We start from the raw sequence: 14,903 nt of genomic DNA on the forward strand, positions 1-14,903 counted from the left end.
CTGTGGACTATCTACGGAGGGACGACACTTGGAGTCCTAAAGACTTGTTCTTGTTCGGTTCGGGCGCAGCTAGGGAGGGCACGCAACAAAGAGTATACATCTAAACTATGCTAAATGATTATGTGTAAATAATATGTTTTCCTGGCTTTATGGTTTTTCCGCATGATTTATGAATTGTCATATGTATCATAACCTAACATTGTTAGTTTGAGTTGGAGTTTTAGTTCTTACACTTGTGTGAGGGGGGGGGGGAGATTTTGTTTGAGGGGGGGGGGGGGGCAGATTGTGTTTTAGGGTTAGGATCTGCACTTGTAGCAGCAGCTGTAGATGAGGTGGCATCATCTTTTTTGGGTTGTGGTCCACTTTTGGGTGGTGACAAGGACTTTGTCTTTTGTAAACTTGATTGTTTAGTCATAGGACTGTCTTGGTTGGGGTATTTAGTGGCTTAGGTGGTGGACCCATTTTAGGAGTTAATTTCTTAGCTTTGGGTTTTACAGTGGTGGAACTCTTTGGTGGTCTGTTTTGCTTTGCTGCTTGGGTTCCTTGTGGTTCAAATTGCATGGAGATAATTGGAATCAAATATGGTTCATCTACTCCATGTAATACATACACTTCCAAACACCTAACCTGTTTTTGCAACAACAGTCATCTCCAAAACCTCCTTATCTGTATACACGGTACCTTTCTCAACCCATTCTATAAACTCATTCCCAGAATCAAGTAAAATATTCCATCAATTTTTTCGTACTTCTCACGCTTCTTAGCCAAATCCACAAGCCAAAACCAACACAATTCATTAGGATCAACCACAAATGTTCTACCTTGTCCTCCAACATAGGCCCAACCATTATTTGTCTTCCTAAACAACCCACCACGCCAGAATTTTAATGTAGCATCCTCGTCTTCCATTACCCCCAATTTAACCTATAAACAGTAAATTTTTGCGCAATTAACACATAGTTATGCAATCAATCACAATAACTTAACTACAATTAATCACAATTTAACCATAACCAGTCACAATTTTACCCTTACCAATCAAAATTAGACCCTAACAATCGACATTATAGCCTAAACTGTAATTTAACACGAATCAATCGAAAACCTTGAACTCTAATTATGCAATCGCAATTGAACAAAAAACCCTAACTATTCACATAATATCCCTAATCAATCGCAAAATATCCCTAATCAAACGAAACAATTTTACACCAATTCATGAAACATCAATTCATTCATTCACACTAAAAACGAAGAAATTTGTAAAATTGCAGGCAATTCTCGTCACAAAACCCTAAACAATACGAGTTTAAGCAAAATATTAGGGTTTAGACTAGGCTTACCTGTAAAATGTACGATTTGGAAAGGAATTCAATTCGCTACCAACTTCTGCTCTATGTGCGTCCTTTTCCTCAATTAATTACCCATATTTGATGTTGACGACATCAAAGATAGAGGAGAGAAGAACGAGAGAAGAAAGAGGAGTAAATGGAACAGAGGATAGTAATGGCAGTGAGAGAGGTGGTTGAAAAATTTAAGAGGGAAATGGAAGAGGAGTCAACATATTCGAGTTTGACTTCACTTATTGCCATGTAACATTGTCACGTCACCCTTTTACATGTGTTAGCAAGTGACAAAATAAACAAGCCCTTTAAAAATAGATTAGTACTTAAACTTATATTATTCTTGGATTATTGAAAGCTTAGCTCTTCTTCAGTGAACCAGCCAAAGGTTGTATTTTTAGAATTAAATTTTCCATAATAAATCCTCTGTTATTTTTTAATTAAAAAAATCAAATTCATTGTAAAATACCTTCTCAGCTTCGATGAACTAGATCAATCATTGCCATCAATCAACATTCTACCAAAATTCCCCACTCAAAATTACTAAATAAAAAATAAATAAACCCAATGCAAAAATTAAATAAATATTTGTACGAGAAACATTAGCAGAGATAAACCCCATCTTTAATCAAAACCCAAACAAAAAAGAACGCCCCAGATCCATCGTTATCCTCGTCAAAGCCGGCTCCCCCTTTGATCAACCTATCGCTTCTCTCACCCCCTTCATGGAACCCGGTGACACCATCATCGCCCGACGATAACGAGCGGTACCAAAACATCAAACGAAATTGACAGCTACCCTGATGAACAAACTTAGTAAAAAGCAAGATAAATCTATAAAATTACATAAAAAATGCTAACCATCAATAGTTCTGTCATGAAACTGTTTATTAACCTACTCTTCAATTTTATTTTATTTTTGTACAACACTAACGCGCACAACTTTTGCTTGGGGGCCATGTCAGCCGCACACGGAAATTGATTGGTTGCCATGGCCACCAAGAACATCTTGTGCTTGGCTGACATGGCCACCACGCAATTTTCGGGCTCGGCTGACATGGCTACCAAGAAAAAGCCGTGCGCAGTAGTGTTGTACAAAAAATAAAAAATAAAAATCCGGCAGGAAACACCAAGCTCCACTTCCAGCGAGAAATGGCCAAGTTCCCCCAAGCTCCTGCTCCTTCGAAAATGGTGAAGTTCCGACGAAATGGAAAGAAACTAAGTTTTCCGACAAGAATTGGTTGTAGAGTGAGGTATACCAACGGAATTGTTAAAAAAATAGTTCGCCGGAATTTATGTTAGATAACCGGAAAAGATAGCAGTGTGCCGGAGAGGAAGGGGAGATGTGGTGAAAAAAATGGAGGGTAAATGTGTACTTTTACGTTAAAAAACGCGGACGATTTTAGCATATGCGGACGTCGAATAACGATACACTTTAAAATCTTCCACATCATATCCTTGTATTTGTAAAATAGTCAACTTTATCCTTGTTAATCCAGCGTTTAAAAATTTCGTTACTTAAACAAACTAAGGTTTTTCTGTTATAATCAACCTTATGTTTGTTGTTAACCTAACATAAAAAAAAATCTGAATTTTTTAAAAATATAACAGAACTTGTTGACATTGGGTTGACGGCAAGGATAAAAATGATTAACTTTTGTTACTACAAGTGTACAATATATAAAATTAAAAACGTTTAAGTACAACGTAGAAATGAATGAACTACAAATGTATATTTAGAAAAACCATTGCCGGAGGACTATGTTTGAGTTTAGAATATTCAGAAGAAAAAAAGTCAAAGTAGAGGCAGTCAAGTTTGTGTTAAATATAAAGTTATCAAGTTTGAGTTTGAATAACTGAATCCTCCAACTTGAAGCAGTGTGAAGGCATCGGTTTAAGAGAATATGGGTGGGTATTATACTCAGGGTCTCCAGGTATTTAAGCTTCAAGCCATCACAGCAAGTGATGCATAGCTATAATCTCCATCCATAAAATTGACACTATAATCAACAAGAAATATGTTTTTATAAAGGAAATTTTAACATTATTAATCCCAACTATGGATGGGCTTCTATTATTAATTTCAATTAGCGATTCTTCCATAATAATTCTAACTAATTGCTTTCCATTCTTTAAACCATCCAGGTCAACCGGTTACCTCTACAACCGGTTACCTAAAATCTTCCTCTCCTTTTTCCTTCAGTACTTGCTGACGCTTCTTCCTTCAGTAATTGTGAACGCTTCTTCCTTCAATTTTTGAACGTTCTCTGTAATAACTCCACGGCCATCCCACGAGTGAAATTCTCTCTCCTGGTCATTTTCGTTTCTCTTCTCTGACATTTTCTTTGTCATCATCCTTTCACTCTTTTGGAGGTATTTGCAACCAATTTTGCAACATTCTCCCCAATTCTTCCTCAAGAAGCTGTGAGATTTGTTTCAACAGATTCGACATTGATTTTGCTTTTATACGTTTGAGGTGATTTTGTTGTGCAATTTCTAAATTGTCCAGGACAAAAGTGTTTTAATTTAAATTGTCCAGGACATGAACAATACAGTTTTTTTTACATGAAGAATTCAGTCTACAAATTCAAAATCAATTAACAAATTCAAAGCATAAACTAATCTAGCATTCAATTAATTAAGAATCGAAGAACAACAAATTATAGAGAATAGTGGAAATATACCAATGAATCTTGTAATTGAAAAAACAAAGTTGCGAACAAAAATTCTTAAAATTGAGGAACTAGGCTACGAATTTTGATGAAGGAAAATAGGAAGTAGAGTGTTTAAATTCAAGAATAAAAACCTAAAACTAATCCTAAATATACTCCTAGTCCTAGCTACCTATGCGCTGATCTCTTGTATGCTAATCTGTACTAGTTAATAACAAGGAAGAAGAACAAAAGGGGTTAATGAAATTACCTGTTTGAAAGGGTTATAAATTTACTAAGATTGTTTAAAGAAGGGGAAGTAAGTAAATAGGATTAATTGAGATTAATATTAGAAGACCACACATAGTTGGGTTAATTTTTCCTTTTATAAATAGTTGTGATAAACACAAACAAACTTATGATGAAGATGAGGCACATAAGTTGCATGCCAAAGGAAGACTTAGTATGGGTAGGCGTAGGCGTAGGCGTAGGCCTGGATATTGGGTGTGGTAAGATGGAGTTATGCAGGGCATCAGCAGGCCAGGCGATAACATAAAATTGGGCATCCTCAAGTTATAGTTACTGCGGCATCAACCAGCACAATACATATAGTCTATTAGTCTATCTACTGCATATAACTTCACCCTGCAACATCACATCATATTTTTCAGTGAAACCTACTGATCACAAGTCTAACACTAACTCCTTCTCCTACATGTAACATCACAAACACAACCACACTAGATCACTAGCTCTTCAACAAACCATTTGCAGTTCTCAATATGCTGCCATAATTAAGCACAAAACACAACACAACCTAATTCAATATTCTCATCCATAAATAGACAGTTATGCTACACTTTTTTTAATCAAACCCTACCAATTACATCCTTCTAACATAACAAACAAACAAACAGAGAATATGAATAACTCACTTTTTTTAAACCCTCAGAATCTGGAGCTTATTAGAGAAAGCAATAGCAACCCAATCAGGCTGAGAAGACGACCACTGAAGCTGCTCAATCTCTGCCCCGGCTGTGTACGCCAAAATTGGGTCCAACCCACCCTCCACAGGCTGCCCCATAGAAGACAAATCCCAAATCAAAGCCTGCATATCATCCCCAGCAGTACAAATATGACAAGAACTATGAGGTGCCCAAGCAATCGCATTAGCACTAGCTTGATGCCTCTGCAACTCCACCACCGGAAGTGTCGGAAACCGAATATCCAACACCACAACCTTCGGACTATCCATGATAATCGTAGCCATATATCTCGGGTCCTGCTTATTCCACCCTAATCTAACCAAAGGCGTATCAGGCTCAGAACTTTCATAAATTATCGTTGAATGTTCTTTATCCCTCAAATCAAAAACCCTAACTGACCCATCAGCAGAAACCGACGCAAATACCCCGGCACCGCCCCAGGCAATGTCATAAACCTCCTTATCATGAGCAATCAATTGCGTATCCACAGTCTCCCTTTCAATATCCCAAATCGTACAAGTTGTATCAATCGACGATGTCCCAATTCGCCGCGGCTCGGCCTCATTCCAATCAAACGAGGTCAAAGGCCCGCAAAATTCGGAGTTCTTGTTACCATTAAGCAGCGATTTAAGCTCAATTTTGGAGGAGGAGTTGGAATCGGAGTTGATTTGCCAGATTCGGAGATAGTCAGAGGAGGTGGCGAGAAGGTCGGGTTTGGAGCAATCTTTGTCGGGTATGAAGATGGCCTTAGTGGGTGGGTAAGGGTGGTCAAAGGAGAGAGAAGGGTCGGATTTGATTTCGCCGGTGGAATCGTGGAGTTGGACGATTTCGACACGGTTTTGGGCGTGTTCGAGGAGGGAGGCGATGGCGAGGCGGTAGTTTTTGTCGCGGCGGACGCTCCAGTTCATGGAGTAGATGTGCCATGGTGCTTCGTAGGTGTAGATTTCAGAGCGTTGCTTATGTTGTTCATCGGAGAAGGGTTCTGGGTTCATTGATGGCTCGCTACTTGCTCCCATTGCTGTTAATGGTGGTTTCAAGGTCGATTGTTTGAGGATAGAGAAAGAGAGAGAAGAGAGGATCGGAGGGTCGAACTTGAAGAACTCCAGGTTCCTCTCAGTGATACGGAGTAAGAGTGAAAGAAAGTGAGATTTTTTTTTTCAAGGAACGAAGATGGATTGAACACTGGCTAATACGGAAACTCGGTAAGGATTAGGATTAATTACTTTTAATAATCCAACATTTGAGCCATTTTCCAAAATTAATCCAACCTTTAGATTATTATCTAATAATCTAACCTTTATACCCCTTTAACTAATAATGCACCCTACCTGTTACGAAACAGGTAAAACCGGTCATATTGATGACGTGGCTGATGGCTGTTGTAAATAGTGTGAGTGGGACATTTATAACACCACTTTCCTTTTATTTGTCCCCCTTTACATTTATTCCTCCTCTTCTTCTTCTCCAGATCCTTAGAAATCGCCATTGATGGCCAAGCTTCAATTTTTATTTTATTTACTTTTAATTCAAGGTTAATGGCCTTTCATGGATCTTTAGCAAGGCGATTAGCAATTCGAACTTTGATGTTTGCTCTTGTCACTTCGATTTTGCCCCTTTTGCAACTTGTGATTGATATTGATCCTGCAAAACCCATGTTTATGAGCTCTAATGGAGTAATGGATGTGATACTAAAGTGGGTTATTTTGACCCGGATTCGCTCTTTGGCAGTTTCTTAAACTCAATACTCCATTCGTATTCCCACATTTGAGATCTGTTAAAGGGGTATTCCCAAGTCCCGTTGGCAGCAATGCTTCAGTTGACTTGTTCAGTAGGTTCCCAGTTTTTTGGAGCATTATCGGTTAAAGGGGTATAAAGGTTAGATTATTAGATAATAATTAAAAGGTTGGATTAATTTTGGAAAATGGCTCAAAGGTTGGATTATTAAAAGTAAATAATCCTAAGGATTAAGGAAATAAGGAGACCATTTTCCCATAAGATGCCTAAATACCGAAGGTTTCTAAACCTCAAGTGACTTGTGTCCACATGGACACAAGTGATCCAAATATAATCATCTTGAGTACCAACGCATAATATGTCAGTACCAAAATGCAAAATTGCTTAGTATTACCACCAATATAAGTCATATGTGTTATTATTGGTATTCACATAATTTGTATTGGTACTAACATATTCTATATTGGTACTCCAAATTCTGTATTGGTACTCACTTGTGTCCAATATGGACACAAGTCACTTGTGACAAAGACTTCCTCCTAAATACTGGAGGAAGTCTTGCTCCATAATGGCTTGTGTTCAATTTGGACACAAGTGGGGTCTTTTTGGTCTTTTCACCGAAAAAAGGAAGAGGCCCACTAGAGTAAAACAGACTCCATTTTGCTTTGCTGGCCAAATTTTCATATTTCAAAAATTTTGAATTTGAAGTAGCAGCTATTTAATACTCACATTGATCTCTCTCTCCTCCTTGTTATTCTCTCTCCTCCTTCAAAGCATTCCAGATTCCATTTGTGCTCCTCCTTCAATCCAATTTCACGGCGACAGTATTCTGGGCAAAAAAATTCACGCCTCCATTTTCAAGACGAGCTAGGATTGTTCGTGTATTTGGTGAATTCGTGAAAGCAATTGCGCGATTGACTACGCTGGAGGAAGAATTATTTGTCATAAAGAGGTAAAAACCCTAAAACCCTAATCGAAAATTTAAAAAGTTTATGTATTTAGGGTTTTTGGAGGCTTTATACTTGTAATCCTAATTGTTATACTTAACTCGTTTAATTCTAAGAATTTCCCAGGGAAAATGTTTATGGGTGAACTTTGTTTTCAGTTAGGGTTTCTGGTTTAATTGCTGCATGTTCTTGTTCGTTTATTAATATTGGTTCATGCTGGATTAATTCATTAATTAGTAGGCTGATGGTGGCATTAGGAGTATAAATATTGGTTGTTTTGTAACTGGGTGGTGAGTTTTGAACAAATTGGTATATTTGATGGGGCCTAAATTATGAAAATTTGTAAGAAATAGTGTTGATAATATGGAGAATTGCACAAAAAAAATTGAATTATTTTTAAAAAGGATCATAATTTTATATTGATCCTAAAATGGTATTAAAAGTGTATGACAGTTTGGTATCTCAAATTACATTTGGATTGGTAGATTTGTACCAAAATGGGTCTAATTACTGGGATATGTGTGGATGTTTATATGTGTGCATTTTAAAATGAAAGTAATTGTAGTGTGAAGTATTTGAATGTTGTGAATTTGTTGTGTTTAGTTTACATTGTCATTGTAGTCATTAAGTTTTATAATTTTGTAGGAAAATGGGTAAACGTAATGCTCCACTTCCAAAGGAAAAAAAAACAGAGGAAGACATTGTTAAGGGAAAGGGCATGTCTACAAGGGCAGGAACACGAACGGTAATTAGTACAAGAATGCTATTGTAATTAATACAAGGATCCAATTCTAATCCAATTCTATTTTTAATATTTAGACAAAAGTAAACTTGTTGTGTTGTGGGTGTAGAAAACAACTGCAAGCGGGCTAAAGGCAGTGGAAGGTTCTTCCCGTGGAAAGAAGAGAAAAGTCTATGATGCGGAGAGTAGTGGAGAGGAGGAGCCACGTACAGAGAGCAACGATGATGATGACGTCGTTAGTATTCATAACGTAACCACTACTATTAGACCGAAGGTTTGTTGAATTGTTAACTACCTATTTCATGGATATCTAGTTTATGATTGAATGTACATTACTCAGAACATATGTTTAGGATCAATTCTTACATGGTTTTGATTGAGTGCCATTGTTGTATGCATCTTAGTTGAGTGTAGGTGCTTAGGTGAAGAAATCGGAGACTGTTGTGTCAACCAGGCTGAGGAAAGGCGGAGTAATGCATGAGAATGATAGGCTTGAGGTGTTTTCAAAGTTGTTGTCACTGTTGGATGACATTCGAAGGGAAGTAGTTAGAAAAATGGGGTTTGGAGCCCTCCTCACCCTAAAACTGCGTAACCTGTCCCCGAAATTTGCCTACTGGTTAGTGACCAGGGTAGATGGTGCTAATGGGGTATTCTATGGTGGGGGTGATATGGAATTCAGCCTAGTTCCCATCCAACGTAACTGCGTTTTGGGGCTGCCTATGGGTACTCAACCTGTACCGTCTCTTAATGACAACCTAGACACGCGCCATAGGGAGATAGCAGACCATATTGTTCAGATGTATGGGGATAGTGGTGGAGTTTCTGTTCAGAAAGCTTGGGAATTTGCAGTTGGGATGAGGGATGGACAGGGTAAGGCGGTGGGTACTCTTGTCCTAATTGTAACAAGAGAGGAGGACTTTGAATTAAAAATAGCATTTATGATTGTTATACTAGAGTTGGTGTTGTGCCCCAGCACAGACGGGTTTACCTTGGCAGGGAGGTTGTTACCTGCCGCATCGGTAGCACCGGAGTCAAATTCATATGATTGGTGCACGTGCTGTTTAGAGTGCTAAAGATATGGTGCAAAATGTTTGCGCGTCAGTTTGATCAGCATGGAGTTGTGTCCGGTTTGGGGGCTGCAGCCTGTTTTTGACGGTTGGTATTACTGAAAATATTTATATTTTATTGTTTATAATTTTGCAAAGCTCTTATTTGATTCTGAAGTAAGTTGGTTATTGTTGTAGGTATTCTACCTGGACCACCTGAATGTGGTGCCTAGGCAATGGTGTTTTATGCCGAGGGTGGCTGTGTGGTCCCAATCTGATGTCAATGCCCTGGTAGAGGCAGACAAGAAAGCTGGAGGTGACTATGGAAGAACTCAGGTGAGATGGAATACCAAAAATTCATGTTGTGCGAGTAGTGATTCAGTAGTATAATGATTCATTAATATATGGACTGATATTTTATTTTGATGTTCCACAACAAGTCTGTTGATGTTGTTTACGGCGAGAGACACCATCCTCGATTGCCAAGAGATATGCGGGGTTCCTACACCGCAAACGAGGTTATTTCTATTGTGTCTAATTTTTTTTGGTGTATAAGTTTTTGGCATCCATCCCTCAGTAGATATTCTGATTCTGCTTGGAAAAAATTGTATATAGGTTCTGAATGTTTTAACAACCCGATTTGAGAGAATCGAGGAGCAAAATGCACAACCAAGGAGAGGTTAATTTTAAGAAGTATCAAACTTGATTTGTCAAGAATAGTAGGGGTGAGGGATCAAGATAGTGGGCCTAAGGAGACTCAAAGTGGAGGTACAAGTGGTGGTAGTGTGGCTGGTGTGGCTGTTGGCCCTGCTCTCGGAGGTACGCAGAAAATTAGGCCGGCTGCAATCCCTACAGCCACTACACAGCAGTTTGGCGTTCCGTCGCCGGTGGGTTTTGCACCGACCTTTGGTTCAACTCAGGGTTTTGGCACCCGAGGCTTTGGGTTCCCTCCGCCTTCCACTACAGTCTCTCCAGTTTTGGCGAGTGATCCTAGAACCCCTGGTCCGTCTTCTGCGGTTTCCTCAGATGTTCTTGGATTTATGGCTCCCTCTTCCTCTGATTGTTCTGTCCTTACGAAATCTGTGACCGCGCTACAGACTGAAGTACAATCTCCTGCTCAGAAGCCGATACATTTTCGTACACTAATGTCAATGAACAATCCAATATATACTTATCTTAGAGAATTTTAATGTTGGGATATACTTATCTATTTTGCACAGGTAATCACCACTGAATTTCTAAAGGGAGTTCCAGTTCTTAGGAGCTCCCGGAAGAGTCGGGCTGATATAGAGAAGGAATTGGTTGCTTTCATCAAGGAGTGCCAGGGAAATAGCAAGTAAATGTCAAACTTTTTAGTAAATTATAAGGGGATTATGAATGTTTTTTGTTAATGTTTATAATTTTGAACCTGGAATACGACAGTTGATTATTCTTCAATTGATCAATATTTGCAGGGATGAAGGACCAGAGTTGATTGAGTTCGATGGTTTATGTCTAACCCAATATCAGATGTATCGAATGGTAGCAATGGATGAGTATGCGGGGATAGAATATGTGAGAGTGGCTAGTAAGATGTATACTAGCATGTGGAAGGCAGAATTGGGTGCCGGTAGAGGACGAAGTGTAATGCTTGAACCTGGTTTCGGGGTTAGTATTCAGACGAATTTCTCATCTATGTTTTCATGAGCCGATCATTTTTATTTAAACGTATCATGAGCTACCTTCTAATTGTGGCAGGTTAAGGTACAAACAAACGATCCCCCTCAGTCTCTTATAGCCCCATACGGTGCCCCCTCTGAAAACCTCGTCATTCGGGAAATGTTTGTGGTATGCTTACTTACTAAATTAAATAAATTTGTGATAATTCTTTGTAAATTTATGTAAATTTATCAAGACTGGTGGTATTGTCTCTAAATTTAACTTAGCATTTCCATTTTGCAATTTATGCTAGGTTGTAATACCCGTGTTGCACATGTACTTCACTCTTCCGCCGCACAAACGTTGGTATTGTGTTGCATTATCCATGAAGGATAAGAGGATTTGGGTGCTTGATCCTACATCAGACGAGCCTTTGTTAGAGCACGCTCGTTTGATTAGCCACATGGTAATGATTGTATGTAAAAACATTTAATAATTATCGCATACATTTCATACATATGGTTGACTTGTTAATCTTGTAGTCGAAGTACTTGGACACACTGTTTTACTCTAAAGACGAGTCATGGGTAAAGGATGGACTGAGTGGATGGGGGGTTGATCTTGTTTCTGTCCCACCGAGCGATGATTAAGTAACCCAACACAATCTCTTTGCGTAAATATAAGTTGGTGGTTTATATATGGATTTTATGGTTTGATAACTGTCAAACACTAATGATGCAGTATGTCAAGTTGTGTTGTAATGCTAGCATGGATAAAGGACATAGTCCAACGCAACAAAACATCTGCCACATTCAACCCGGTACGTTCATTTTGTGAATGTGTTCAGTTGTGTGTGTTTTTTAAAACAATAGTCTGTTGTAATGCTATCATCATATTTATTTGCTATCTTATCATCATCAAGGTGCAATAGAGGATGCAAGGATATCACTTGCTGTTGATGACATCTTGTGCGATTTGAATTTGAGGAAATATGAGGTGTACGACCTTATTTGTGGGAGGCAAGTCCGTGTGTAGGCTGTGTTTACGTGTTTGGATTTTAGTTTTTGGATGTACTTGGATTACAGTTCTGTAGTTGGGCAACTCTATTGCATTTGAATTCTGGTACTTAGACTGAAGTTAGTTTGGATACTTAAGTACTTTAGTTAAATGATCAACATTTGAAGGTGTATGTGAATATTTCTGATGTGAACTTATGTATGGGGTATTTTCTTTTAAATGAATGAACAGGTAGAAATAAGATATTTATGAATTAAGATCTCTGATTTGTAGTTATGTATGGGGTATTTTCTTTTACATAAATGAACACAGGTGGAAATCAGATATTTATGAAATTTGATGAATTGCAGGTCAACTTTGGTATGAGTATGAAATTTGTCAACTAAGCTTTGGTACATTTCATGTAGTACGAACTTCAAGTTTGGTATATTTTATTTTTTGGTTTGACTTCCAAAGTGGTCAAATTTTGTACATTTCATGTAGCCAGAACTTCGACTTTGGTGTATTTCATGTAGCCAGAACTTCGACTTTGGTACATTTCATTTGTTGGTATAACTTTGCAATTGGTCAACTTTGGTACATTTCATTTAGTACGACCCATCAAATTTGCTACAGTTTTGGTGAAGAGTTTTAATGATAAGATATTAAATTGGTCAACTTTGGTACATTCAAATTTGCTACAGTTTGACTTCCTTCTATTTGGTACCACCCATATTGACTTATATAAATAGGCAAAGGGTTAAATAAACAATAATAATCCAAAAGCAACTTCCAAGGCCCTTAGATTTTAGGAAAAGTAGACCTTAATTTCTATTCAAAAGGCCAGTAATTTATCCGAAAAGCAGTAAAATATCCCAAATGCAGTTAATTATCCAAAAGCAGTAAACATTACCACTAATTAATCTGACTAAAACTTAAACAGTAGATAATCCGGCTAAAACAGTTAAAACAGTTAAATAATATAACTACGAATCAGATGCCTTTCAAGTACAGGTGATTGCGGACAATGCTTCAATTCATCCTTTGCTTCATTAAAATCCGAGAGAAAGTCGTCCATTAGTAGCGCTTTTCGAGCCACAACAATATTTTTCTACAATGATGAATGAATGGTAATTAGAGTTCGGAGCAGCAGTTTTAGTTCGCCAGCTAAATACAAAGGCACTTACCATTCCATATTTTGATACGAGCGGACAATGACTTTATCCATCCCAACATTAGTACCCCGCAGCTATGACTGCAAAAAAACCAATTGTGATTAAACGGGAACAAAAATTTGAATCGACACATATAATGAATCATCAGTCCACTAGTTCACATACTTGTCAGTGTTGTTCATAAGCTCGACTAGTTGTCTTCACCAACTACCCATTGTGCCTAGTTCCCACTGGGGGTCATGGACATTTAACATCGTGTCGATGGCCGGTATCTGTGATGTAAAGCATTCATAATATCTGAACATCAATCCCAGAAATTGGACTTTGTAGTTAACAATCGGCGTAAAAACTTTGGAAGCAAAACATACCATATTTTTCAGAATGGACTTATGCTTCTCTTCGGGTTTGGGGTACATGGTATCCATGAACCATATGGTCTTCTCCTTCAACTCAAATGCAGCACACCACCAATGGTCGTCGTCCAACACAGGAACAAAAATCTAATTCATCATATTACCAATGAATTAATAGTTATTTGTTTATTCAAAGAACATGTGATAGGAGAATGTTAAAACTAGAAAAATATCCTACCACACAAATCTGGGATGCAGTAATGTCACGAAGCGGTTGGCCGTGCTTCTTTGCCAGATGTTCGAAAGGATCCTTATTCGTAATTACCCTCATCTGTAATATTAAATTATGTTCAATGAATAAATTCTGGTATTTCACTTAAACAGCTAATACTTAAAAATGTTATTTAATAATTCAATTCAAGGCGTACCGCAAAAGTTGGGTCAAGCATAAATCTCCGACTCATGCCTTCGTAATCCAATGCCCACTTTTTCATATACATCTGGGCAGCCATCCTTACATAGTCAGCACTGACCCTCGCTCTTGTATGCAGGACCCCATAGCAGTCTCTTTGGGTTGCACTCCTGTAATCGCATTTAACCATGACTTGTCCTGGACTGCAAAACATGACGCATAACTGGTTTAGTTAAGGTATTAAATGGGATCATATTCTTCATAAGTTGGTTAACTTACTTAGCCTCGTCTCGCATATCTTTCCATCTCTTAACGAACGAAGTTATGTCATTCACTGGACCTGTGACCCTTTGGTTTGTGCCAGACACGAAATCTCCGGAAAATACTGTTGAAGATGGAACATGAGTTCGGTGGCCTAAACTCCTCCTCCTTGACCCTGCTCCAGCAGCGGCCTCATTCAACTCCTCATGATTGACACGCGCATCCGCATTCAACTCCTTACTATTCACTGGGTTGTCCTGAGTCAACTCCTTATTGTTGACAGGGTCGTTCTCATTATTGACATGACACTCTTCGTAACTTGTGCTAATACGGATTGGAGAGATTCATTTGCAACTTTGTCAATGACATCACTAATTGATATGTGATGTTGATTGTCAATGTGCAACAAATTGTCGACAACTGCCATCTTCTTGTTGAACACGTCTTGCTCAGTTTGGGTTCTTTGCGAGGTTGGATTGATCATCCTTGTACTTTCTATTTGCTCAAGAGACGTGAATGCATGGTTGATTCAAACCAAGATCAATATCTTGTATATTATCAGCAAATTGTTGAGCTGGAGATTGGATATGGAATTGGTCATGTATGGGAAAGCCAAAGG

At 38.3% G+C, this 14,903-nt stretch overlaps 2 protein-coding genes across 2 annotated transcripts; one reads left to right on the forward strand and one right to left on the reverse strand.

Moving 5' to 3' along the window:
• Positions 1–1,893: 1,893 nt before the first annotated feature.
• Positions 1,894–6,151, reverse strand: LOC110783337 (WD repeat-containing protein LWD1). The gene is made up of 2 exons (XM_021987665.2): positions 4,930–6,151; positions 1,894–2,143 (listed from the first exon to the last, which is right to left on the reverse strand). The coding sequence occupies exon 1, from the start codon at positions 5,994–5,996 to the stop codon at positions 4,935–4,937; it is 1,062 nt and encodes a 353-aa protein (XP_021843357.1). The 5' UTR covers positions 5,997–6,151; the 3' UTR covers positions 1,894–2,143; positions 4,930–4,934.
• LOC130470327 (uncharacterized) lies at positions 6,046–12,414 on the forward strand. The gene is made up of 14 exons (XM_056840288.1): positions 6,046–6,182; positions 7,489–7,666; positions 8,307–8,406; positions 8,513–8,677; positions 8,808–9,558; positions 9,648–9,785; positions 9,890–9,967; positions 10,065–10,552; positions 10,670–10,785; positions 10,904–11,096; positions 11,187–11,276; positions 11,401–11,553; positions 11,829–11,907; positions 12,010–12,414. The coding sequence occupies exons 8-14, from the start codon at positions 10,490–10,492 to the stop codon at positions 12,120–12,122; spliced, it is 807 nt and encodes a 268-aa protein (XP_056696266.1). The 5' UTR covers positions 6,046–6,182; positions 7,489–7,666; positions 8,307–8,406; positions 8,513–8,677; positions 8,808–9,558; positions 9,648–9,785; positions 9,890–9,967; positions 10,065–10,489; the 3' UTR covers positions 12,123–12,414.
• The last annotated feature ends 2,489 nt before the right edge of the window (positions 12,415–14,903 follow it).

The sequence above is a fragment of the Spinacia oleracea genome, chromosome 3 (assembly GCF_020520425.1).
Source record: "Spinacia oleracea cultivar Varoflay chromosome 3, BTI_SOV_V1, whole genome shotgun sequence".
Taxonomy (NCBI): domain Eukaryota; kingdom Viridiplantae; phylum Streptophyta; class Magnoliopsida; order Caryophyllales; family Amaranthaceae; genus Spinacia; species Spinacia oleracea.

Bases quoted from the DNA above. Each gene is read 5' to 3' on its own strand.
- LOC110783337 (XM_021987665.2), bottom strand. From the start codon at position 5,996: ATGGGAGCAAGTAGCGAGCCATCAATGAACCCAGAACCCTTCTCCGAT.
- LOC130470327 (XM_056840288.1), top strand. From the start codon at position 10,490: ATGGCTCCCTCTTCCTCTGATTGTTCTGTCCTTACGAAATCTGTGACC. The intron at 10,553-10,669 runs GTACAATCTCCT...TATTTTGCACAG, and splicing joins TGACCGCGCTACAGACTGAA to GTAATCACCACTGAATTTCT. The intron at 11,097-11,186 runs GTTAGTATTCAG...TAATTGTGGCAG, and splicing joins TGCTTGAACCTGGTTTCGGG to GTTAAGGTACAAACAAACGA.